Source organism: Mastigoproctus giganteus, chromosome 5, assembly GCF_048544385.1.
Source record: "Mastigoproctus giganteus isolate SK-2022 chromosome 5, ASM4854438v1, whole genome shotgun sequence".
Taxonomy (NCBI): domain Eukaryota; kingdom Metazoa; phylum Arthropoda; class Arachnida; order Uropygi; family Thelyphonidae; genus Mastigoproctus; species Mastigoproctus giganteus.
Window position 1 is genome coordinate 202224950 of NC_143579.1, and position 26460 is coordinate 202251409.

General features: G+C 36.3%; 1 protein-coding gene across 2 annotated transcripts in view; it reads right to left on the reverse strand.

Annotated features, from left to right (window-relative positions):
* The window catches only part of LOC150086011 (major vault protein-like), a 217597-nt gene that overhangs the window by 6831 nt on the left and 184306 nt on the right, over positions 1–26460 (reverse strand). For both annotated transcript variants that reach the window (XM_090374330.1, XM_090374331.1), the window contains exons 12-15: positions 11989–12200; positions 8837–9080; positions 8444–8632; positions 511–639 (exon numbers count right to left, since the gene is read on the reverse strand). In XM_090374330.1, the coding sequence (XP_090230456.1) occupies positions 511–639; positions 8444–8632; positions 8837–9080; positions 11989–12200 (774 nt within the window). The remainder of the gene's footprint in view (positions 1–510; positions 640–8443; positions 8633–8836; positions 9081–11988; positions 12201–26460) is intronic.

Sequence of the window (26460 nt, forward strand, 5' to 3'; positions counted from 1 at the left end):
CGAGAAGAGAGAGTCAATGCTACGTTCTATGTACAAGTACTTCAAAGACTACTGAAGTACAATTCCCACGTGAAGCCACAATTTCCAGCAAAAGGCTGTTCTTGTTGCACGACAATGCCTCAGCCCATTTTGCACTTGTGAAGACTTTCTGACAAAACATAGCATTATACAGATCAACCATCCACCCTACTCTCCTGTTCTAAATCCAGCAGGCTCCTTCCTCTTTCCCAAGGTAAAAATTGCCCTCAAAGGAAAGAAATTTTGGGATGTTGAGGAGGTAAAGAAAAAAGTAACCGTGAATTGAATGGCATCTCTTTGGATGCCTTGGCTGAAATTTTTCAGAAACTTTTAGAATGGTGTAATAAGTGCATTCAATCAGGTGGTGATTACTTTGAACAAAAATAAAACAATTTTTGTGCTCCTACACTTTGTGTTCTTTTTATTGCACCAGTCCAGGAACTTTATTGCCACACCTCATATATTATATATATGCTTGTATATAATACATACCTTGTCAGGTAGAGCAACATTGCGAGAAATATTTCCTAGAAGACCTTGTGCTGTAGTGAACAAATTGATTGGTGTACTGCCATCAGTGATAAGGGTAGAGTGTATACCCAGTCCTTTCAGGAGTTTTACCTAATAAATGGAAAAATATGACACAGAATTATTTTTAGCATTACTTTTATAGTTTTATATTTAACATGATGACTCAACATATGCATTCAAAAATTTATAAGTAAAAAAATCAAAACAGCAGCATTCAAAGAACTTATCTTGGAAGCTACTAGGCTTGACATACCAACTAAGAAATATTGTTCAAGGTTTAGGCCTAAATGGATGTCAGAGGAACTAATGAGACATATGGCAGAGAAGAAAAATGCATGGGATACATACAAATTAACATGTGACACAGAAGCCTATGATAGATACAAGTTGATCTGTAACCAAGTTACAAAGGAGGGTAGGCAGGCGAAGGCAGATTACGAGAAATCCTTGGCAAGGGATGCGAAGAGAAACAGCAAAGAGTTCTTTACTTATGTAAACTCTAGAAGGAAGGGGATGAATCAGATTGGTCCACTTGATATCGATGGGTCAACTGTTGATGATCCTGCTCAGGTAGCTAACAAACTAAATGAATATTTTGCATCGACATTCACACATGAGGAGTTATTCAGCGAGGAGAATGCCAGAGGTGTATTCAACTCTGGCAGTAAGTTAGAGAATCTTGTAATAACTGAGAGCAAAGTGAAGGAGAAATTGTTGAAGATAAACACAAGAAAGGCGCCAGGGGTGGATGGGATCTATCCAGTTATATTAAAGGAGGCAGCAAAGGAAGTAACCAAACCCTTAGCCATAATTATGAGAACTTCTTTGGACTCAGGGGAGGTACCCATGGACTGGAGATGTGCAAATGTGACCCCATAGGGGTCACATTTGCACATCTAATTACAGACCTGTTAGTTTAACTTCTGTTCCAGGGAAATTAATGGAGGCACTGGTTAAAGAAGCACTGCAGGATCATCTAGACAAGACTTCAGTTATAGCTCGGACACAGCATGGTTTTGTTAAGGGGAAGTCTTGCCTGACCAATTTGATTGGATACTATGATGCAGTCACAAAAGAACTGGATGCAGGGAATAACTTTGATATTATATACTTGGATCTTAGAAAGGCTTTTGATACTGTTGCACATGGAAGACTGCAGCACAAATTGGAGCAGTGTGGCATTGGAGGCAAATTGCTGCTATGGATAAAGGGGTGGTTGAGGGGGAGAAGACAGAGAGTGGTAATCAATGGACACTGCTCATCGTGGACTAATTTTATTAGTGGAGTCCCTCACGGTTCAGTATTGGGTCCTTTATTGTTTTCTGTATTTATAAATGATATTGATGATGGTATATCAAGCTTAATGTCCAAGTTTGCAGATGATACGAAGGTTGGCAGGGTTGTCAAGGACACTATGCTGCTGCAACAGGATCTGAAAAGGTTGAGTAGATGGGCTGAGAGGTGGCAAATGAAGTTTAACATTGACAAATGTAAAGTACTACATATGGGAAACAGTAACCCAGAGCAACGTATCAACTCTGTGGTACTACACTGACAGTGGTAGAGAATGAAAGGGACCTGGGGGTGGTTGTGCAGGCAGATATGAATTTCTCTGACAGTGCAGACGGGCTGCAAGAGTAGCTCATGGTGTATTGTCAATGATATATAGGAATTTTTCTAGCAGGGATAAGGAGGTGATTATTCCCTTGTATAAGGCAATGGTCAGGCCACACCTAGAGTACTGTATACAGGCCTGGAGGCCTCATTTCAAGAAGGATGTAGAGCTGCTGGAACGAGTACAGAGAAGGGCAACAAGATTAGTGAATGGAACAAAGGGGTGCTCTTACAAAGAAAGGCTTAAGTTTTGCGAATTACAGTGTCTGGAGACTAGGCACCAGCGAGGTGATCTGATAGAGGTGTACAAAACCTGGAACGGGTTGAGCGTGCTCAATGCTGATGGGATTCTTCCTCTTGCTCAGAATAATCACCTGAGAGGGCATAAATTCAAATTGAGGAAAGACAGATGTGCGGAAATTTGCCTTTAGCCAGCGGGTGGTTGGTAGGTGGAACAGACTTCCATCCCTTGTCGTGGAAGTTGATACCTAAATAAGTTTAAGGCTCAGCTGGACAGGTATTTCGAACGAACAGAGGGGTGAAGTGGAAGTGGTTATTTTTTTTTTTTATTTATTTTACTTTATTTTTTTTGGCTGATGCTGCATATGCTTGCTTTCTTGCATCAAATGCCTCTACTAATGCTAATGCTAAGGTTCACTTTCATAATATATTTTGTCTTAGCTACTTTTCAAAAAGAGAGCAAGCTTTGGAAATTTCCATAAACAAAACTTATGATATCCTATGTTATGTTTATAACAAAAGAAAAATTACAATAGCATTTTCTGCATATTTAAAAGAAATGAAAATAGTTTCATTTGTTTTAAACCAGCACAATAAAAAAGCATTAAGACTTTAAAGGTATATTAAAAAATAAACATGGCTGACTATTCCCAATGTTATGCTTTTCATAGGGCAGACCCACTTCCACATGCACCAGACACAGAACCTTGTTCCACCACAATTACTATCTGGATGAACCCAAATTTACACCCAACTATCCTGTAACCATCTCTTTAAAAGTTTAAACAATAAGAATGAGCATTTAGTTTACTCAATCCAGTTAAAGCTTAAACACTTAAAGACCTAAGTGCTTAGTTTCCAGACATTGATTTGCAAAACTTTCATGGTAAGAGTACCCTTTTGTGGCATTAGCATTAGTTACAGGCATACGATGCAAGAAAGCAGGCTTTTACAGCATCAGCCGAAAAAAAAAAAAAAAAAAAAACCCTCCATTCGTTCCAAATGCCTGTCCAGCTCAGCCTTAAATTTATTTAGGCTATCAACTTCCACAACAAAAGATGAAAGTTTGTTCCACTAATCAACCACCCATTGGCTAAAGACAAACTTCCACATATCCAATCTACGTCTTTCCTCAATTTGAATCTATGCCCCCTCATGTTCTTAATCTGAGCAAGAGGAAGAATCCCATCAGCATTCAGCTTGCTCAACCCATTCAAGGCCTTGTACACCTCAATCAGATCACTTCGCAGGTTCCTACTGTCCAGGAATGGCAATTTGCAGAACTTAAGCCTTTCTTGGTAAAAGCACCCCTTTGTTCCCCTCACCAATCTTGTTGCCCTTCTTTGTACTCGTTCTAGCAACTCTACATTCTTCCTAAAATGAGGCCTCCAGACCTGTACACAGTACTCAAGATGTGGCCTGACCATTGCCTTGTACAACAGGATAATCACCTCCGTGTCCCTGCTAACAAAATTCCTATATATCATTGACAAGACGACATTATGACCTGCCCTGGCAGCCCGTCAGCAATGATCAGCAAACTTCATATTTGACTGCACAATTACTCCCAGGTCTTTTCCACTTCCCTGAGTGTTGTACCACACAGTTGTTACGTTTCTCTTGGGTTATTTGCTACCCATAAGCCGTACTCTGCATTTGTCATGTTAAACTTCAGTTGCCACTTCTTGGCCCATTTGCCTAACTTATCTAGATCCTGTTGTATTAGCATACTGTCTTTACTGTCGTTAACAACCCTGCCAACTTTTGTATCATTTAGCCTGACATACCTTCTTCAATATCATTGATGAATACACAAAACAACAATGGGCCCAGCACCAGACCCTGGGAAACTGCACTAATAACATTATTCCAAAAAGCATTGTCCATTGATTACCACTCTCTGTCTTATCCCACTCAACCACCCCTTTATCCATTGTAGCAACTTACCCTTAATGCCCTACTGCTCCAATTTGTACAACAGTCTTCCATGTGCAACAGTATCAAAAGCTTTCCTTAAATCCAAATTTTTGATATCATATATTTGCATCCAGTTCCTTTGTAACCACATCATCATATCCAATCAAATTGGCCAGACGAGACATCATATCCAATCAAACTGGCCAGGCTCCCTTTAACAAAAAAACCCATGCTGGGTGTTAACTATTATTGCGGTCATGTCTAGATGATTTTGCAATGCTTCTTTAACCAGTGACTTCATTATTTTCCCCAGAACACAAATTAAACTAAGAGGGCTATAGTGATTTGCATCACCCTTTGAACCGCCTTTGTGAATTGGGGATACATTTGCACAACTCCAGTCCATGTGGACATCCCCTAAGTCCAAGGAAGCTCTTGTAATTATGGCTAAGGGTGTGCTTACTTCCTTTGCTGTCACTTTAATATAACTGGATAGATCTCATCCATCCCAGATGCCTTTCTTATGTATATCTTCAACAGTTTCTGCCCCACTTTGCTCTCAGTTATTATATAATCACTTAGCTCCCTGTTAAGAGTTTGTTACACTTCTGGCATTTCTCTTTAAATAAATCCCCTTGTGTGAATGTAGATGAATAATACTCATTTAGTTTATCAGCTACCTGATCAGGATCATCAATAATCAAACCATCAATGTTAAGTGGACCAATCTGATTCATCCTTGTCCTTCTAGAGTTTACATAAGTAAAGAACTCTTTGCTGTTTTAATTTGCATCTTTTACCAAAGATTTCTCGTAATCTGCCTAACTTCCTTTCTGACTTGATTACACAACAGCTTATATCTACCATAGGCTTCTGTGTCACATGTTAATTTGTATGTATCATTGCATTTTTCTTCTCTGCCCCATCTCATTAATTCATCCACCATCTGTTTAGGTCTAAACCTCAAACAGTATTTCTTAGTTGGTTTGAAAAGCCTAGTAGCCTCCAAAATTAATTCCTCAAATTCTTCCCATTTAGAATTTGCTGTTGGTACCGTCTCTCACTCTATAGAATTTAAACTGTCTGAGATAACTGTAGTCACCTTTACGAAAGCATAAACCCTTCCCTTTACCCTTAATGGTAGCATTAGCACTAGCAAAGGCACATGATGCAAGAAAGCAAGCTTATATAGCATCAGCCAAAAAATCCCTTCTCGTTTCACCCATCCACTCGCTCCAAATGTATGTCTAGTTCTGCCTTGTTTCTATTTAAGCTATCAACTTCTACAACAGAAGGAAGTTTATTCTAGCAATCAACAACCCACTGGCTAAAGGCAAACTTTCACACATCTATCCTAAAACTGTCTTTCCTCAATTTTAATTTATGCCATCTCAAGTGATTTATTCTGAGCAACAGGAAGAATCCTGTCAACATTGATGGGGTCTTATACACCTCAATCCGGTGCCTAGTCTCCAGACACTTATTCCAGCAGATCTGCATCCTTCTTAAAATGAGGCCTCCAGACCTGTATACATTACTCAAGGTGTGGCCTGACCATTGCTTTTTACAAGGGGATAATCACCTCCTTATCCCTGCTAGAAAAATTCCTCTATATCATTGACAAGACACCATGAGATACTCTTGCAGACCATCTGCACTGCTCAAAAAACTTCATATCTGCCTGCACAATTACTTGCAGGTCCTTTTTATTCTCTACCACTGAGTTTTGTGGTAGAGAAGAAAAATTGCTGGTATGGATAAAGGGATGGTTGAGTGGGAGAAGATAAAGAGTGGTTATCAATGGCCACTGCTCTTCGTGGACTAATGTCTGAGGGGACATAAATTCAAATTGAGGAAACAGTTGCAGAATAGATGTGCAGAAATTTGCCTTTAGCCAGCAGGTGGTTGATTGCTGGAACAAACTTCCATCTGTCATTGTGAAGTCGACAGCTTAAATAAATTCAAGGTAGAACTAAACAAACATTTGGAGCCATGGATGGGTGAAATGGGAAGGGATTTTTTTACTAATGCTAACAAAACCATTCCTTTGGCTGACGTTAAGAGTTAATATATATAGTAAATGTTCAAAATGAATTTGCTATTAACATTTTATTTCAGCAAACATGTATTGGATAATACCAAGAATTAATTTTGAATATAGCCAGTTTGTCTTTAGTTGTAAGATATCTTGCATATCAAAATGCAAATCTTGCATTTGCTATTTCACAATCCAAATATTTTGTACAATACTGATCTCCCTACTTCCAGAATGCCAGCATTGGAAATGTGCCAATAACTATAATCTTACAAAATGTAAAACATTCTTTGTGCATTCTAAACGATAGAATGCTTCTGCTTTAATTTCTGCAACTTAAATCACATTCTGGATCTGAATTTCAGAGAAATTCTTCAATTTCAGCTTTCTTAAGTCCAAATCTAACAATTCCTCCTCCTCTTCCTGCCATCTCCAATCTGTCTACACAGATAAGATTTGGTAGCATGTTATTAAAATTAAGGTATTTCGTACCATGACATTAGTTAGTGCATCTACATCATTACTACATAGTTGAATTTTTCACAATATGAGATGTTACAATAATGATGCCAATGTACAAACTTTGGTTTGTCTAAAAAAATTCAACTATGTAGTAATGATGAAAATGCATTAACAAATGTCATAGTTTGAATTTTACAAAGAAGCTTTCTGCCCTAAAATATTATTAGGTATTTCATATCTTAATGGATACACTGTTTGAAGTGGCCTTCAAACTGATAAAATTGTTTCATTACTGATAAAACAACAACAAAATGCATTTTCTCAGCTCCTGTGGTATTTAATGTTTTTTGTACTTTTTATGTCAACAATGAATTTTAACAGCATGTCATAGCTCATTGAAACCTTGTCTTCTAGATGACTTGGCTTGATTCCAATTTTTTTCCTTTTGGATGAAGGAATACTTCAATTTTCTCTTTCCAAATCACGTGGTAATGTTTGCCCATTTCATGTAACAGCTCGAATAGATAAACAATTTTGCTTCTTGAAATTATACCACCTGCAATTACTGCTAGATGTTTGTTTGTTTGGATTTTTTTGGCGCATTAGCAACTAAGGCTATAATGCGCAAAGACCAGCAATTACTGCCAGAAAAAAAATCATTAAAATGTTCATCTTACTAGTTATTTTTTTGCTTTAAATTTGACCACATTGTTGAAACCTTTCTTCCTGTAGTCCTTTCAGCACAAACTCAATTCTTCAGTTCCTGTTCTACTGTAGCCAGGTGTTTCATTCCCTTCGTGCCCATTTCAATGCAGGTAAAACATTTAATAATGCTTGCTGGATTTGCCAACCTCAGTGTCAGGCTGCAGAACGATTTCTATGAACCTCAGCATAGCTTATAACGTCCAAATTTTTCATTGCAGTATACGACATTCTTGCTTTCCTCATTTCTTGATAAAGGGAGCCTTTATTACTAAAATAAATAATCAAATTTATTTTAGTTCTCATGGCTCTGATGGAATTTCTACTTCCAGTTTTAAGTTGAGCAAATAAAATGTTCAATTCATGGTATCATCATTAATGAAACATTATTTATACACTGTGGACTTTTATGTTTGTCATTATCAACCAGCCAATCAGCATTTAGTGACTAATGGAAAATTGAAGAATAAGAAAGGTAGGGTATTCCTGTGGTTCACTCCTTGATGATGAAAGTTAAGATTACAAAATTAATGCATTTCTACAATCATCATCAACTAAATTTTAAAAAATCCACTTCACAAGACGGTACTACCAACCTTTTCACATTTTTAGATAAAATAAAAAAAAATAATCCATCATCAATTTATGCAACCCATTATGCGTGCATGTTATATACAGAGACTTTAGGGTATTTATTTCAATAAGCATAGTTTTCCTTTTGCTTCTTTTACCACATAGTTAATATTTGAATTTTAAAATAAAAAAGACAATATTTGAATTTTAAAATAAAAAAGACCCTTTCTTTAAATTCTTCTTGGATTAGAACATGAAAATTAATATTTCAAGTTTCATTATGCCTCTAAATTTACTGAATAAAGATTGTTATTATATTTTTATCATTTCCATTCAAAAATATATACTCACTTGTAGTTCAGGACCAGCCTGAGCAATAGCTTTAATGGTGTCAGGTCCCAATGCATTAACCATATTTTTAAACTTGCCCACCTCAATATCAGCAATATCTTTTGCTTTTGCAATTTCTAACTCATTCTGTTCATGTATATACTGAATTTCTGCTAACCTTGCTTCTTTTAACCTTAAGAGTTCAGTTTCCTGTTCAAGAAAAAAAATAATAATTATAATAAATATATATATACACATATATTATTCACCTGCCTTCTCCTTAATATCTAAAAACAAACAAAGAATTACTGAAATTTTAATGATTTTTAATTTTTATTAATTTGAATTTTAACTTTTATTGAATGAACATAATTAACCATAAAGTGTAAAGAAATATGATTAATTTTCACTCACAGCTTCAATTGTCATTGCTTGAGCTTTTAGTTTTGCTTGTTCTACTGCAGCTTCTCCTTCAATTCTCTGTGCCTCTGTGCGACTCAATGCCTCGGCCTTGGCCTGACCACAGCTTTCTACAGCGATACTGGATGCTTGCAACTCCAACAAAAACTTTCGAGATTTCTCAGCTTCTACTTCATCTGAGATGCGCTGTCTCTCTAAACGACCTTTAGCTTCTTGTTCTCTCCGTTCTGCTTCATGCCTGTGAGGGAAAAAAAATATTATACACTAAACATTACAAAATATCAAAAATATTCATCAAGCAGATTTCCAAATTGCCATTTAAACTTTTAGTAGTGTGATTTACTCCTCATTTTTTTTAATGTAATTAATACTGTTAATTTTTTTAAGGGATAGTAGTATCAGAGAACTTTCAAAATTTTAAAAATTATTTTTTTCAAAAAGCAATTCACACCAACCAGTACTAAAGAAAATCTGTAATTATTATTATTATTAGTAGTAGTAATAGTGGTAACTGGTTATTTTCATGAAAATGAATATAGCCAGACACAATCGAAGAAAACTGCCATTTAAATTTTAAATTGAAAGAATTTAAATTCAAAAGCATTTGTTTTACTTCCTAATTCAATAGTTAGACCGGGCCGTACAACTGTCGGAAACTGAGCATCTTCCACAATGCGCTCAATTAAGTAACTGCAAAAATTCTGAACTTTTTCATCACCTGGTTGCTCCAGCATCAGATCTTCAAAATAGTCTGTATAAAAAAAAATCTCATGTCTATTCCACTTAGTCATGCATTTTCAAAAATAAACATTTTTTTTTTTTTTTTTTTTTTTTGGTACATTCTCTAGTTATGTCATTAACACCTTTGATAAAGTGAATAATAATAATAATGTTCAACTTTTCAACTGCTGTTTGTAAATGCATATTTGTTCCAACAAATAATTACCACTCTGGCTGAAAGCAAATTTATACACATCCTCAATTTGAGTTTATGCCCCTCAGGTGGGCAGTCTGAGCAAGAGGTAGAATTCCATCAGCATTGAACTTACTCAATCCATTCAAGTCCTTAAACACCTTAATCATATCTCCTTGCAGGTGCCTAGTTTCCAGATGTTGCAATTTGCAAAACTGAAATCTTTCCCGGTAAGAGCAGGAAAGATTTCTTTTTAAATTCTCTGCATCCATTCCAACAGATCTATGTCCTTCCTAAAATAAGGCTCCCAGATGCATTACTCAAGATATGGCCTTACCATTGCCTAATATAATGGGATAATCATCTCCTTATCTGTGCTATCAAAATTCCTGTACGTCACTACAAAACCCATGAGCTGTCCTAGCAGCCTGTCTGCACTGTAAAGAGAATTTCATGTGACTACACAATTACCCCCAAGTATTTTTCATTCTCCACTGCCCTGAGTGTAGTACCACACAGCTGGTATGTTAAGCTAGGACTACTGCTCCCCCATACGAAATACCTTGCATTTGTCAATATTAAACTTCAACTGCGACTTCTTGGCTCATCTGCCTAATTTGTCCAGATCTTGTTACAGTAGCATACTATGATTACTATGATTGACTACCTGTAAAACCTTTGTATCATCTATAAACTTAGATGTCAAGCCTGATATGCCTTCATCAGTATCATTAATAAATATAAAAAAATTACAATGGCCCCACCACTTAACCCTGGGAGACACTACTAATATTAGTTCAAGAAGAGTAGTGCTCATTGATAACCACTCTGTCTTCTCCCACTCAACCATCCCTTTATCCATAGCAGCAACTTACCTGTCACACTATACTGCTCCAATATGTGTAGCAGTCTTTTATGTGCAACAGTGTCAAAAGCTTTTCCAAATAAGTATATGATGCAGAAATTATTTTTTGCATCAAGTTCCTTTGTTATTGTGTCATAGTAACCTATCAGATTGGTTAGACAAGATCATCCCTTGACAAGTCCATGCTGTGATTGCAAGGTTGATGAGGCAGAGGATGGCAAGTGGCTAAGCAAGAAATGGGAAAGCCTCTAGTAAAGAATATCTAAAAAATATAAATCATTTTCTAGTGACCAGATCAAAATCACGTGAGAAATTTCATATACTTTATAAAACATTTTTTTGAAATTTAAAAAAAAATTTTTTTTTTTAATTTCAAAAGAAAATTTTCAATCTAAAATTAAAAGCTTGATTTTGTTGTATTAACATCATCAAGACTAATTTCAAACCAGTTTAGTTCTAGATATTATTCTAAAATGATAATTTCACTATCCAAATCATTTGGAACCAACTACTATCTACATTTCAAATAGATAAGAAAACTCATATATATTCAGGTTGCTTAAGTTGTCTGTTAAGTTGCATATATAATATTATCTTTTGAAGTTTTTACTTTATGGATAAAATTGACCATAGTGGTTTGTAGCATAAAAAAAATGTTTTGGACAGGGGAATTTTTTCTAATTTATTTTACCCTACTATTTATTTTAGGATTGTAGGATTTAAATTGCCTTGCATATGGATTATTTTTAAAAAGAATACTAAACATAAGCACAGTACTAATTCCTAACACTTACACCAATCAAATTTTCAAAAATATTTATTAACAAATTAAAGATATGAGTAGGGATAATAATATATAGGTCAAAAATAAGGTTAGTGGTTAGTTTAACTTTTTTTTTTTTTTTATTTATCTCTCTCTCTCTCTCTCTCTCTCTCTCTCTCTCTCTCTCTCTCTCTCTTTCTCTCATTTATGTATTCACTTTGTTCAAATTTTCTGTCTAATATGGGGGGAGCGTACAGCTAGATAAGATGAGGTATACCCAAAGTAAAACACATGAAATTCTTTATCCATTACACTATTGCTTCAACTGTTATTTTTGTTTATATAATATCTGATTTACAGTGTCAGTTAGATGTTTACATAAATATATTAATTACTTAATTTTGTATTTAAGAATTAACTCATTAAATTTGGTTCCTAGTTGAGAAAAAAATATTCTCAATCAGCTTTTCAAATGATATACAATTTATCTTTGCAGAATCAAACTTTAGGCCAATATCACAGGAAACAAAAAAAAAAACAACATAATATTCAAGAATGATTTGATAATATATAATATATTTAGCATCAATACATCAAGTACCTACCTTGCAGCAGCCTCTTGGCTCTGGGTTGTAATCTCAATAGCTAGCTGAACAGATTTTTGCAGTGAATCACGAGTCCTTTGATCTACAGGTTCAACACTCTGGATATCAACACAAGTAATAATTAAATTATTTTGTGGAAACATGTAATGAGCTCGGATTTTTTGTTTATCATCATACCCAAATACAGCTGATCGGATAATTTTTGCCGAGTTCTGTAACAAAAAAAAAAAAAAAAAACAAATTAGTATTAAAGTTCATAGTGAATATTATTCAATATGTAATGTAAGAAGGACATGTTATTTTATTTGTTAAGGAGGAGTAGAAATAGCATAGAAAAGAACACCAGATTGTGTATATCTTAATGATTCACTACACCAGAGAAAGTTTTCTGAGCAGTTCAAAGGTTCCAGGATATGTGGTGGTTATTCCCTGACCTTTCCGCATCCTCCGTATTTGGTGGTGACGGGCTCAAACCCCAGTCTAATCAAGAAGAGTGTGCTACGCACTGCTGCTCCTTCCCACCTGGCTACGGAGGCACCTGGTTCAAAAAGGTTGCAAGAGTAACTCATGAGGTCTTGTAAATGATATATGGGAATTTTGCTAGCAGGGATAAGGAGATAATTGTCCCCTTGTATAACGCAATGGTTAGGCCACAACTTGAATACTGCATACAGGTCTGGAGGCCACATTTTAGGAAATATGTAGAGCTGCTGGAATGAGTAAGAGAAGGGCAACAAGATTAGTGAGTGGAACAAAGGGTTGCTGTTACCAAGAAAGATTATGGATACATTGCAGAGTCTGGAGGCGAGGCACCTACTAGGTGATCTGATTGAGGTGTATAAGGCCTTGAATGGTTTGAGCAAGCTCAGGTCTGATGGGATTCTTCCTCTTGCTCAGATTCCCAGCTAATGCGCCAATAAAATCTAAATCAAATCAAATAGCTCAGATTCCACACCTGAGGGGTCATAAATTCAAATTGAGGAGAGACAGTTGTAGAATAGATGTGTGGAAAATTGCCTTTAGCCAGCAGGTGGTTGATTGCCAAAACAAACTTTTCCATCTGTCGTTGTGGAAGTTGACAGCTTAAATAAATTCAAGGCTGAACTAGACAAACTTTTGGAGTGAATAGATGGGTGAAACAGGGAGGGTTTTTTTTTGGCTGATGCTATAGAAGCTTGCTTTCTTGCATGATATGCCTCTACTAATGCTAAGTGACAGCTATGTTTTAATGTAGCAAAATGCAAGATCTTACACTTAGGGAATAGTAACCTTAAAATAACTTATACACTTGGTGGGGGTTGAACTAAAAACAGTAGAGGAAAATAGGAATTTGGGAATTATGAAACAGTCATAACACGAAGTTCTCCAAGCAGTGGAGATAGTCAGCAAGGAAGGCCATTGGTGTCTTATTGATGATTTATAAAACATTTTCTTGTAGATATAGGTAATTGTAAGCCCACTTTTGGAATACTGTGATCAAGTATGGAGATTGAAACTAAAAAGAAGACATTGAACTTCTTTGAAGGGTTCAATGAAGAGCAACTCACCTGGTAAAATTGTCAAAAAGGGCATCTATATGAGGAAAGACTTTGAATATGTGGGATACAGACCTAGTAAACTGGACACCTGAGAGGAGAAAATAAAATCAATGATGATGGAATAAAAATAATTTAAATTCCTGGGGAAGAGGTTGAGACAATTTTTGGGAAATTTTCTCTTAGCCAGTGAGTTGCTAAATATGGGAACAGCTTGGGAAAATTCAGTGGTCAGCTGGATAGATGCCTACTTTATTTTTAATTAATTATTTTTTTGGGCTGGTGCAGCAAAAGCCTAGGGCTTCCTTGCACCACATGGCTAATACTAAATTACATGTTCATTTACCGGAGAATTAATAAATTACATAAAAAAGTATAATGGGGGATGGGATCTGCTTGATGTTTCAGGAGTTGCTTTGCACCATTCTTAATCTTAAAAAAAAAAAAAAAAAGGTCGAAAGTAAAAAGGAAGAAAATCAAGCATGCTACTAAATTCTGCTCTATACATAAGATATGGCTGTAATTTAAATCTGTGTGCTTAAATGGTTTGCCTTTAAAAGTAAAAATCCTCTCCATGACATAAGCCTCGTAGGTTTTAGGTACTGTTCACTTTTTCCAGCAGATCTGTCTTTCCTAAAATAAAATTTCGAAACCTGTATGCAGCATTCAAATGTGTCCTAGCCACTGTTTTTATACAATAAGATAAATAATTTATCCCTGCTGGAAACATCCTGTATATTATTATTGGCAGTATCCCCACAAGCTGTCCTAATAGCCTGTCTGCATTGTTCAGAGAATGTCATGTCAGACTATACAATTATCCTTGGGATTTTTTCATTACTGACTGTTGATTGTTGTGTTACCACCAAATGGTAGTTTTATCCTGTGATTAGCAACAGCCATTATCAATTCACTGCAGGATGGAAGTCTCCTGAACAATTCGTGTTTGAGGGAAATGGACAATAATCTTCCACACTGGTCCAGTGCGGGTTGGCAGATCGACCATATTTAGCACTCAGGGGCTTGAACCCGGGTCTACTCAAACAGTGTGTGCTGCTGCACTCCCGCTCCTGACCACTTGGCTATGGAGGCCATTTACTGCTACCCAAAATGCAGTAACTTGCATTTATAAACGTTGTATCTCAACAAACATTTTTTTAGCCCATCCTTTATATTGCCTGCAACTTTAGACATTAAACTTGAAATACCTACATGACTATCATTGATAAATATTAGAAACAGTAAGATGCCAAGCACTAGGCCATACTCATAACATTAGTCCTTGAAGACTGACTGACATTTATTTTTTTTTTTTGTTATTTGGTTTTTAGGAGCATTAGCAACTAAGGCCATATTGCTCCGGGTATATGCCGTACTGCTCCTTCCCACCTGGGCTACGGAGGCGCCTACTGACCTTTATAATTACTGTCTCTGAACATTTAATTATCTATAATGAAATCTGAGTGAATTATGTAAATATTATTTGTTTCATCCAGTTCCTTTATGATAATGCCATAGATAGCCAGTGCATTATACACAACATATTTGTGATATTTCTGATTGCCTTAATCACAACATATTTCTGATTGCCTTAATCACAACATATTTCTGATTGCCTTAATAGTACCATTCCTATTCAGATGATCTTGTATTGTGGCCATGACTCATTTTTCCTGGCACTGAAGTCAAACTTACAGGACTGTAATTACTTGCTTCACCCATTGAAGCACCTCTGTGAATATGAAAAGCAATCGCACATATCTTATTTGTAGGAACTGCCTCCAAATCCAAGGTCATAATACTATAGCTAAAGGTTTGATTACCTCTTTTGCTGCTGCTTCTGATATAAATATATTATATAAGATAGATTAAACTATAGCCAAAGGTTTGATTATCTCTTTTGCTACTGCTTTTGATAGAAATGGATAGATTAAATCAGTGCTAGGTTCATTGTTCACTTTTAGGTTTAACAATTTTTCTTCTAGCTTCCTTTAGTCGCCATAAAATAATTTAATATCCAGTCAGTATTATACACTTCTGCTGTCCCCATCTCTTAATTTTCTTCACGTATGAATAGAATAGACACAAAATATTTATTCAGTTTATCAGCAACCTGTACATAATCATCAGTACTTTTGTCATTCATATCAAGTGGACCAATATAGTCTCTCCCCCCCCCCCTTCTAAAAAAAAAACTTCAAGAAAGCAAGCTTATAAAGAGAAAAGAAAAAGAAAGCTTGTATTCTCTTTTGTCTCAATAGAGACAAAAATAAATTGGGTTAAAAAAAAAAAAAAAAAAAAAAAAAACTTCCCACATCACCTGTCTGTCCCCCCAATAGTGTGTCTAGTTCTTCCTTGAATTTATTAAAATTACCCACTTCCATAACAAAAGATGGATGTCTGTTCCATTAATCAACCACCCACTGGCTGAAGACAAACTTCTGCACATCCATCCTGCAATCATCCTTCCTTAATTTGAATTTATGCCCCTTCATGTGTGTATAGTCTGAGCAAGAGGAAGAATGCCATAAGCATTGAGCTTGCTCAATCCATTCAAAGCCTTAAACACCTTAATCAGATCACTTCACAAGTGCTTGAGTCTCCAGAACCTACAATTTGCAGATCTAAAGCCTTTCTTGGTAAGAATACCCTTTTGTTCCCCTCACCAATCTTGCTGCCCTTCTCTGCACCCATTCAAAGCAGATCTAATATGAGGTTTCCAGACCCATATGCAGTACTCAAGATGCAGCCCGATCATTTCCTTGTACAATGGGATAATCACCTCACCTTATCCAAGATAGCAAAATTCCAGTATATCATTGACAAAACTCCATGAGCTATCCTGGCAGCCGGTCTGCACTGCTCAGTAAACCTCACATCTGATTGCACAGTTACCCTAGATCTTTTTCATTTTCCACTAACTTGAATGTAGTACCACACAGCTAGTACATTCAAGAGACACTAAAATTTGTCTTCTGAGGCAGTTTTTATCACTGAAGGTGGATAATATTGCATATCAACTGATAAAGTTAATGCTGAGCAGGCTGCAACTTAATATTCATAATCTAGGTATAAGAACAAGGTATAAGTTTCTAGGTATAAGTTTCAGTGTATTGAAGAAGTGACATTTAAAGTCACTGTCAACAAGTAATGTTTCAATATCATTTCCATCAGTTGCCACGAAATAAGTTAAACTGAATTTTGAATACACCCTAATTGTATATGATATTGATTTAAAAAAAAAAAAAAAAAAAAAACCCCTTAGGTATATACTGATTCTGCAAAAAAAAAAAAAAAAAAAAAAAGAAAAAGAAAGAAAGAAAAAGATGTGCTAAGGGTAGCAATGTTTCAAATGAGAGGGAAGATATAGCTTGGGATACAAACCTAAATAACTTCAAATCAAATGAGAGGAAAGATATAGCTTGGGATACAAACCTAAATAACTTCAAATCAAATGAGAGGAAAGATATAGCTTGGGATACAAACCTAAATAACTTCAAGGGGTGTGTCAGGGTAGTAAACTATAGAAGATTACATAGTCTCAACTGTGTCTACAGTAATGTCAGTAGCATTGTCAATAAAATGACTGAATTTTTAACTCCTGGTTAGGACAACTAATGCAGATATAATAGGGCTAACAGAAACGTGGTGCCACCCAGAAATTGGTGATAATGAGTTCCACTATGGTATGTATAATGTATTTAGGAAAGATAGGGAAGACATAAGGGGTCATGTTTCTTATCAAAAGCAGCCTGAGTGCGAAAAGAGCTTTTACTGAGTCTGAAGTTATGTCTGCCAGCATAGAATCTGTGTGGCGTGAGTTAATCAGAAGCAAAGGAACAATAAGAGTGGGAGTAATCTACATACCAGATGACTGTGAAGAATATGATGGGAATATTTACATGCAGATGGAATGGGAAGCATGAATATCTTATTATGGATGACTTTAATCTGCCCCAATTGATTGGAATAAGTGGGAGGGAACCTCATGATGGGGAAAAACTTTAAAATAAAATTAATGATTTTTATTTGTACTGGCATATTAGAGAAAGTATTAGAGGTGAGAATATTCTTGACCTTGTTGTTACTAACGATTCAGATGACATCATAGGACTTAAAGTACAGGAACCATTGTCAGGAAGTAATCATGCAATTGTCAGCTGGAAGATGAACAAAGATGTTGCAGTAAAGGTAAAGGCATGGGTTTTAACTTCAGAAGAGGTGGGACTTTGTCAGTTCAAGCTGCTATATGGCATCTGTGAACTGGGCAGATTGCCAAGGGATAGCAAATACATTTGAATTATGGAATACTTCAAAAATCACAGAAGCCATGAACGCATATACACCATTAAGAAAATATTTCAGGAGTTGGATGCCAAAATGGATGACTGCGGAGCTGGCTGGTCAAATAGAGCAAAACAAGATAGCATGGGACAGTTACAGAGCAATGAAAAGTACTGAAGCCTATAACAAGTATAAGTCGATCTGTGATACACAGCCTTGGCCTCCCTGACCTTATTTGTGGTACTATTACATTTCATTTTTTAATAAAAACGAAATGTAACAGTACCACAAATAAGGTCAGGGAGGCGAAGGCTGCATATGAGAAAATATTGACTACGAGAGCAAAGAATGGGGGATAAGGAATTTTTCATGTATGTGAATACAAGGAAGAAAAAAGCACATCAGATTGGACCCTTGTGCACTGGGTGTGGGCAAGTCTTAGACAACTTAGCTGATGTTGCAGATGAACTGAACACGTACTGTGCATCTGTCTTTACTGACGAAAGACCCTTCATGCTGAGAAGAGGCAGTGAGAGTGAAGCTGAGCCGTATGAAATTAGTGATGTCATAATTACAGATGATTGTTTATTAGAAAAACTTTTGAGCAATAGAGCAAGGCTCCCAAAGTTGATAACATACACCCCTGTAGTTTCAAGGAAGAGAGCGAGGGAGTGTATTGAACCATTGAGGTTAATTATGAGGGAGCCTTTGGACTCAGGGGAAATTCCTCTGGATTCGAGAAGTGCCAATGTATGTACCAATGTACAGACCAGTTAGTCTGACTTCAGTGGTGAGAGAAATCTTAGAGGTAGTGATTAAGAGTGCAATCCAGGGACATTTAGATAGATCTGAAGGATATGTAACAGCTTTGTTAAGGGTAAATAATGCTTAACTAACTTAGTAGGCTATTTTGACACAGTTACTCATGAGCTGGATTTAGGGAGTAATTTCGATATAGCTATTTTGGATTTTAGCAAAACATTTGACTCGGTCCCTCATGAGAGGTTACTGTATTCAGCTTGAACAGGTTGAGATTACTGGGAGGATTCTGAGATGGATTGCTGGGTGGCTACAGGACAGAAAACAGAGTTGTGATTAATGATTATTCTTCAGATTGGTGTAATGTCAGGAGTGAAGTCCCTCAAGGATTTGTTCTTGGACCACTGTCATTTCTCTTTTTCATATATGACATCAGTGAAGGGATAGAAGGTGTGATGTCAAAATTTGCAGATGACATAAAGATTGGCAGAATTGTCAATTAGTTCTAAGCAGCACTTCTTCAGGATAACTCGAACAGACTTCAAAGATGGTCAGAGAAGTGGCATGTTTTAATGCTACTGCCCTCAAATTTTTTGGGGAATAACAACCCACAAATAGATTATACACTTGGTGGGATTGAATTAAAAACAGTGGAGGAGGAAAGGGATCTGGGAGTTACAATACGGGCAGATATGGCTGTTTTCTAAACAGTGTAAACAGGCAGCCAGGCTCATGGTGTCCTATTGATGATTTATTGAACACTGTCCTGTAGAGTTAGGGAGGTCATAATCCCACTGTATAAGGGAATTGTAAGACCACATTTCAAAGGTTTAGTGTCAAACAATGTTAACTACAAAAGTGCGTTTTGTTTTGAGACAACTTGAGTTTTACTTTATACAAATAACAATGCATATCATGTCACATAGCTGTATCTCTCTAGCATTTTTCAAGTTAGCTTGGGCCAAAAGTACATTTCCGGTAAACCAAGAAAATGTTAGATTACTTTTTTTTGGTTAATTACAAAAACATTTACTACAAAATAATTTTGTCGTTAACGTTGTTTGACATTAAATCCTCGATTTGGAATACGGGCACTCTCAGTTTACAAATGAGTTCCATTCCAAGACATTGTTCATTATATGTTTTGTTCGGTATGTGTATCTTGCATTCCTGAGCTTTTACGATATGTATCGTATAAATTAGCAGCCATTTTAAAGCATTAAACCATGTCCTAACATCGAATGGTCTATACATTACGTTTTATTATAATGTATATATGCATTATGGTTTATCGTAAACAATGTAAAATAAAATAAAAAAGAATAAAAAAACAAGATCTCGTACTTGTTAATTTTAATTAAAAACAGAGTTACAAAATAGAAATAAAGAAAATGAGTACTAACATAATATATATACTGTACATACATATGTATTCAGCTTTTATTCGTCAATGTCTTCATCAGTGTTTGATATTTTCCACATAAGTGACACTAGGTGCAGATTAGGTAGATGGAAGGGCATCTGATAATGAAGAAACAGCTGAGTTTTCCACTTTTTTAAAATATGTTTTTATACAAGATTGCACAGTTAGATTCTTTTTTTTTTTTTCTTCAAAAATCTCACTGTAGCATGCTAGAAGTCAAACACCTCTTTTCACTTTTGCAATTCTTTCCATATTTGTGTCTTCTTCAACCCCTCAGAAATTGATTTAAAAGCTGCAGCCATTTTCTGCCTTGTAAATGTTCTGGGAAGCTGTGGAATATCAGGTTCTTCTGTTACTTCAGAATTTAGATGTTTATCTATTTCAATTATTTCATTGGTTCTTAATTCCTCAGAATGGGAGTCCAAAAGCTCTATCACATTAGTCACATCAAGGTCGAGGTCCATTTTATTGCCCAGTTCAAATATTTCCTGATAATTATTGTAATAAATACATTTTTTAAAAGTTTAATTATTTAAATCTTACAATTATGTTCACTATATGTTTGGAATTTTGTTTTTATAAAGAATTCTATCTATTGACGACTTTAAGAAATTTTGGATGATTGTGATGTTTGTTATAGCGAATGTTCGTAAATTGAACATTCGTAAACCGAGAGTTGCCTGTACTAAAGTGTAAAGTGTAAATAAAGTGTTCATTGTCTAACGGCCCAAGGGGTTTCCCCCATCTCCGTGTTGTGTACTCTGTTTGTGAAACACAGAACACTGTGAAGGCCAGAGATTTTAAAAAGTGTAAGGTACATGTTTATGTTGTGTAGTGTCATGTTGTGTTGTTCCTCTGACCTTTTAGCCGTTGGGCCCCTAGTGGGACCCCCCCCCCTGTTACCCACACTTAACCCCGAGGAGGCAGGTCAGGCATAGAGGGATCGCATTAGAAGTAATTACTCTGGCAGGCCCTGCCACCTAATTTCCTAAGATTTCAGTGGCATGGGCCTAAAAAAAAAATAAATAAATAAAAAATAATAAAATAAATAAATAAAAAATAAAATAATAAAAAATAAATAAATAATAATAAAAATAAATAAATAAATAAAAAAACTGTGTTCAAGCATGGAAACCTCATCTGAAAAGACATTGATCTTCTTGAAAGGGTCCAAAGACGGGCAACTTGAATAGTGAGATCGGCAGAAGGACGACTGTATAAGAAAAAACTCCAATTATGTGGGCTACAGAGTTTGGCAACCAGACACCTCAGAGGGATTAGTAAAATGAATGAAGGTGAAATTCTCACTGTTCTAAAAAATTGTGGAGTTGGGGAAAAACCCCAGAGCTGCATTACAATTAACACTGTTCTGAAGAATTCCAGAACTAGGGGTAATAAATTCAAATTACAGAGCTTGAGGTTTAGATTAGATTGTAGGAAGTTTTCTTTTAGCCAGCAAGTCATTAATAGATGAAACAAGTTGCTCTCGCAGGTAGTTGAGACTGACAGTTTGAATAAATTCAAAGGTCAACTGGATATCTACTTGTGTGAGGAGGAAAGCATATAATTTGTGTTTTCTTATCTACTTTGTTGTTGTTGTTTTTTTTCTTGACAGTGCAGCAAAAGTCTGTGGCTTCCTTGCACTATATGGCAAATACTATTACTAAAATAAAGTGTTTTTTATTTGAAGAGTTCAAATAAACTCAAATAAACTTGTGTGACTAAACAGATTTAAAGAGTAAATAAATTACTATTAGTATTGACATTCTCTGTCAAAGTGTTAGTTTCACTCTTTCATTGCATATGCATACAGTTTTATTTTTAGATTTTTTATTAAGCCCTAATTAATTACACTAGCCAACACAAAAAAAAAAAAAAATTTTTTTCCCCTCTGCAATAAAAGTTGCAGATTGTGAGGAGGAGATTGATCCACTGATTCCAAAAATATCAAAATTATGTCTCTATCACATCTTCATAGTAGTAGTAGTGGCATGTGATGCAAGAAAGCACACGTATGCAGCATTAGCCAAAAAAAAAAAAAAAAAAAAAATTACAAAACAATCCCCTCTAAATAGTTGTCCAGTTCCTCCTTAAATTTATTTAACCTATCAACTTCCACAATGACAGACGGAAGTTTATCCAGCAATTAACCACCTGCTGGCTAAAGGCAAATTTCAGCACATCTATTCTAGATCTGTCCTTTCTCAATTTATGCCCCCTTAGATTCGTAATCTGAACAAGTGGAAGAATCCCATCAGAATTCAGCGTGCTCAACCCATTCAAGGCCTTATACAACTCAATCAGATCACCTCGCAGGCGCCTAGTCTCCAGTTGCTGCAATTTGCAGAACTTAAGTGTGTCTCCTGGTAAGAGGATCCCTTCATTCCCCTCACCAATATTGTTGACCTTCTCTGTACACGTTCAAGCAAATCTACATCCTTCCTAACATGAGTCCTCCAGACCTCCACGCAGTACTCAAGGCATGGCCTGACCATTGCCTTATACAGAGGGACAATCACCTCCTTTTCCATGCTAACAAAATTCCTATATATCATTGACAACACCCCATGACCTGCCCTGGCAGCACAGCCTGTCTGAATTGCTCAGAAAACTTCATATCTGACTGCACAATTACTCCTAGGTCTTTTTCATTTTCTACCTCCTTAAGTGTAGTACCACACAGTTGGTACATTTCTCTAGGGTTACTTCTACCCATATGCAGTACTTTGCATTTTACAATGTTAAACTTCAATTGCCACTTCTCAGCCCATCTCCCCAAAATTTTCTAGATCCTGTTGCAGTAACACACTGCCTTTACTGTCATTAACAACAACCCTACCAACCTTTGTATCATCTGCAAACTTCGATACTAAGGCTGATATACTTTCATCAATATCATTGATAAATATACAAAACAACAGTGGACCCAACACCGAACCCTGTGGTGTTCGGTGTTGGGTCCACTGATTAACATTAGTCCATGAAGAACAGCACCCATTAATTACCACCCTCTCTGTCTTCTCCCACTCAACCATCCTTTTATCCATTGTAGCAACTTACCTTTACTTACTCAACCATCCTTTTATCCATTGTAGCAACTTACCCTTAATACCATTCTGCTCCAATTTGTACAGTAGTCTTCCATGCGCAACAGTGTCAAAAGCTTTCCTGAAATCCAAGCATATGATATCAAAATGATTTTTTGCATCCAGTTCCTTTGTAACCACGTCATAATAACCAATCAAATTTTTCAGACAAGACTTTTCCCTTAACAAACCCATGCTGTGTCTGAATTATTGCTGCAGTCTTGTCTAGATGATCCTGCAATGCATCTTTAACCAGTGATCCATTATTTTACTCGGAACACTCTTATGTTACCCTTCGATCCCCTTTGTGAATTGGGGACACATTTGCACATCTCCAGTCCGTGGGGACCTTCCCTGAGCCCAAAGATGCTCTCATAATTATGGCTAAGGGTTTGCTTACTTCCTTTGTCACCTCCTTTAATATAACTGGATAAATCCCATTCACCCTAGGTACCTTTCTTATGTTTAACTTCAACAATTTCTCCACCACTTTGTTCTCAGTTATTACAAAATCATTAAGCACCCTGTTACAATTTGATAACCTTGTGGTATTTTCAAACCTTAATAACTCGTGTGAATGTAGATGCAAAATACTCATTCAGTTTATTTGCTATCTGAGCAGGATCATCAACAGTTGAACCATCGATATCAAGTGGACCAATCAGATTCATCCCCTTCCTTTTAGAGTTTATATAAGTAAAGAAATCCTTACTGTTTTTCTTAGCATCCTTTGCCAAAGATTTCTCGTAATCTGCCTTCGCCTGCCTATCCTCCGTTGTGACCTGATTACAGACTAGCTTATATCTGGCATAGGCTTCTGAGTTGCTTGATAATTTATATGCATCCCATGCATTTTTCTTTTCTGTCCTGAGTCTCATTAGTTGATTTGATAACCATTTAGGCCTAAACCTTGAACAATATTTCTTAATAGGTATGAAACTTTTAGTAGCTTCCACGGTTAATTCCTTGAATGCTTCCCACTTAGAATTTACTGTTGGTAACATCGTCAGTTGATCCCACTATACTCACCTTTACGGAAGCAAAAACCCCTTCCTTTACCCCTGATGGTAATTATATCTTTAAGTAAATCCCACATCAGTACAATGTGATCACTGCCACCTAATGGTTCCTTTATCTGCAAATTCTTAATACACGAATGATCACTGCTGATAACCTGATCAAGAGTATTACCCTCTCTGGTTGCCGAGAGGCAACCAGAGAGGGTAATACTCTCAACAGGGTAATATTCTGCAACAGCATGTTCGAGAGAACATGCTGTTGCAGAAAACAATTATCCAATAAATCCACAAAAGTATTAGTGTGTGAGCGATCAACCCATAAGTTCCAGTCTAGGAAGTTAAAATCCCCCATTATAAGACATTCTGATTTACTAGCCCACTATTTTTCTGTACAATTGTTCATTGTACTCATTCAAGTCATTAGGCCTTTAACTCCTAATTAGGCCTCCTACTCTTATTTTTGCTTTCACAGTGTTTATGTCATCCCATATACTCACCACCTGTTTCACATCCCATATACTCACCACCTGTTTCACGATGACTGCCATCAGTCCCTGAAACCCCCAGCACCCCTCACTCCATGCTGCTGCTTATTCTAATTGAAGTAGTGCAAGAATCACCTTCACCTCTGCCTGCAGCTACTTTTAACCTTTTAGTCTGAATCCCCCCCCCGCCAAGCTAGCAGTTTTCTGACCTACCTAACACTGCCTCGATAGCATCAGCAAATATTCTTGCACCTTTTCTACTTAAGTGTATCCCATCCCTGTAGAAGCAGTCTCTTCTGTTAAACAAGCACAGACCAGGCTGAAAAAAATTTTACCCCTTGAGCCTTGCACATTCCCTCCAGGGCCGAATTGACTGACAAGGCTTTCATCATGTATTCCCTCCTATCGTGTCTGGACAGAATTGCAGACACTTTCAAATTTAACCCTAATTCATAAATTTTTTGCAACACTGACCTATACTTGTTAAATAAATCTGCAGATCTCCTACTCTTAATGTCATTGGTACCAATGTGTACAACAATATCACCCCTTGTGCCCTTAAAAGATGATATATGCTTTACGACTTCATCAACTTTTGCCTCTGGCAGACATACTCTGGTCCTATTCCATCTATCCTTTTTACACAATATATTCCCCATCTCCCTGACAATAGAGTCACCGACTAACTCCTGTGGGACCAGCGCATTCTGCCTTGGAGTTTGCCATTGTGTTGCCTGATGCCCAGGAGTGAGCTCTGGCATTAAGTTGGGCAGCTGAGTGCTTGACGGGCCCCTCATTAATGTCTGCAAGGGCATCTACCCTACACCTCAAGCTCTCATTGATGCCCATCAGAACATTGAGCTGACACCTAATTTCTAGACACTCTCTGCACCTGGCACACACACAAAGATATCCTCCTTGGCTAGATCATGTTCCGCTCCAGAGAGTTCGGCAAACATTTCACAAGTTGCACATTTTTTTAGGCTGTGATACATTGGAGAATCGCCTCCCTCAGTTCTTCCCCCCCGAGTCACAGCACTCCTGCCACTTTGTGCCCATTGCTTTTCTGCTCTAGTGTGGGGCATGATATTTGAAATTAATAAGATCAATAAATTTAATTAATTAATTGTTAATACTACACTATCTAATAGAATACTAAATGCAGGGATGTGAATTACACTATATAATTTTACGTTAGAGCTACCTAAGTTACCACAGTTAAAAATTTGAATTCCCTACCACTCTACACAAAAACAATGGCTGCAAGATTCGAACGAAACAACGGTTTTACGTATGTTAAGTAGTAATCTACAAACACTTATCTAAAATAAAAATAACCAGCATATCTAGAACTATATGGCTACTTATAAAGTACAATATAAAATAACAATTAGGTAAATAAAATGGCAAACACATCGCTTTTTCAGAGTCTGTAATTCACAGCTGCAATTTTTAAAGAGAGTCAGCGCCCTCGCCTTCATTGAAACATATACTGAAATTTTAATAACTTAATGAATGAACAGTGACAAATACCATATAATAATACATATGCTATCTTAAAAATTAGTCTTATTTATTTTAAAATACTTTAATCAAACATAATGTACCACAAATTCTGTTTTATTAGAAATGTTTGCCACTCAAAGTTTTTATTATAGTCAGTTTGCTTTCCAACATAAGAAAATGGCAGTATCCCAAAAATCTTGGTACCACTTAAATTATGGAAGTGTCCTAATGAAAGCATTCCCTTTGCTCATCACTTATGTCTTTCAAATTTTGAGAGGAAAAACTAAGATGAGAGTGAAGAAAATGAATTTTCAAAGACATTCAGCAGCCCATATCTTTATAACATTACAGTAAAATTGACACCAAAGATTCATA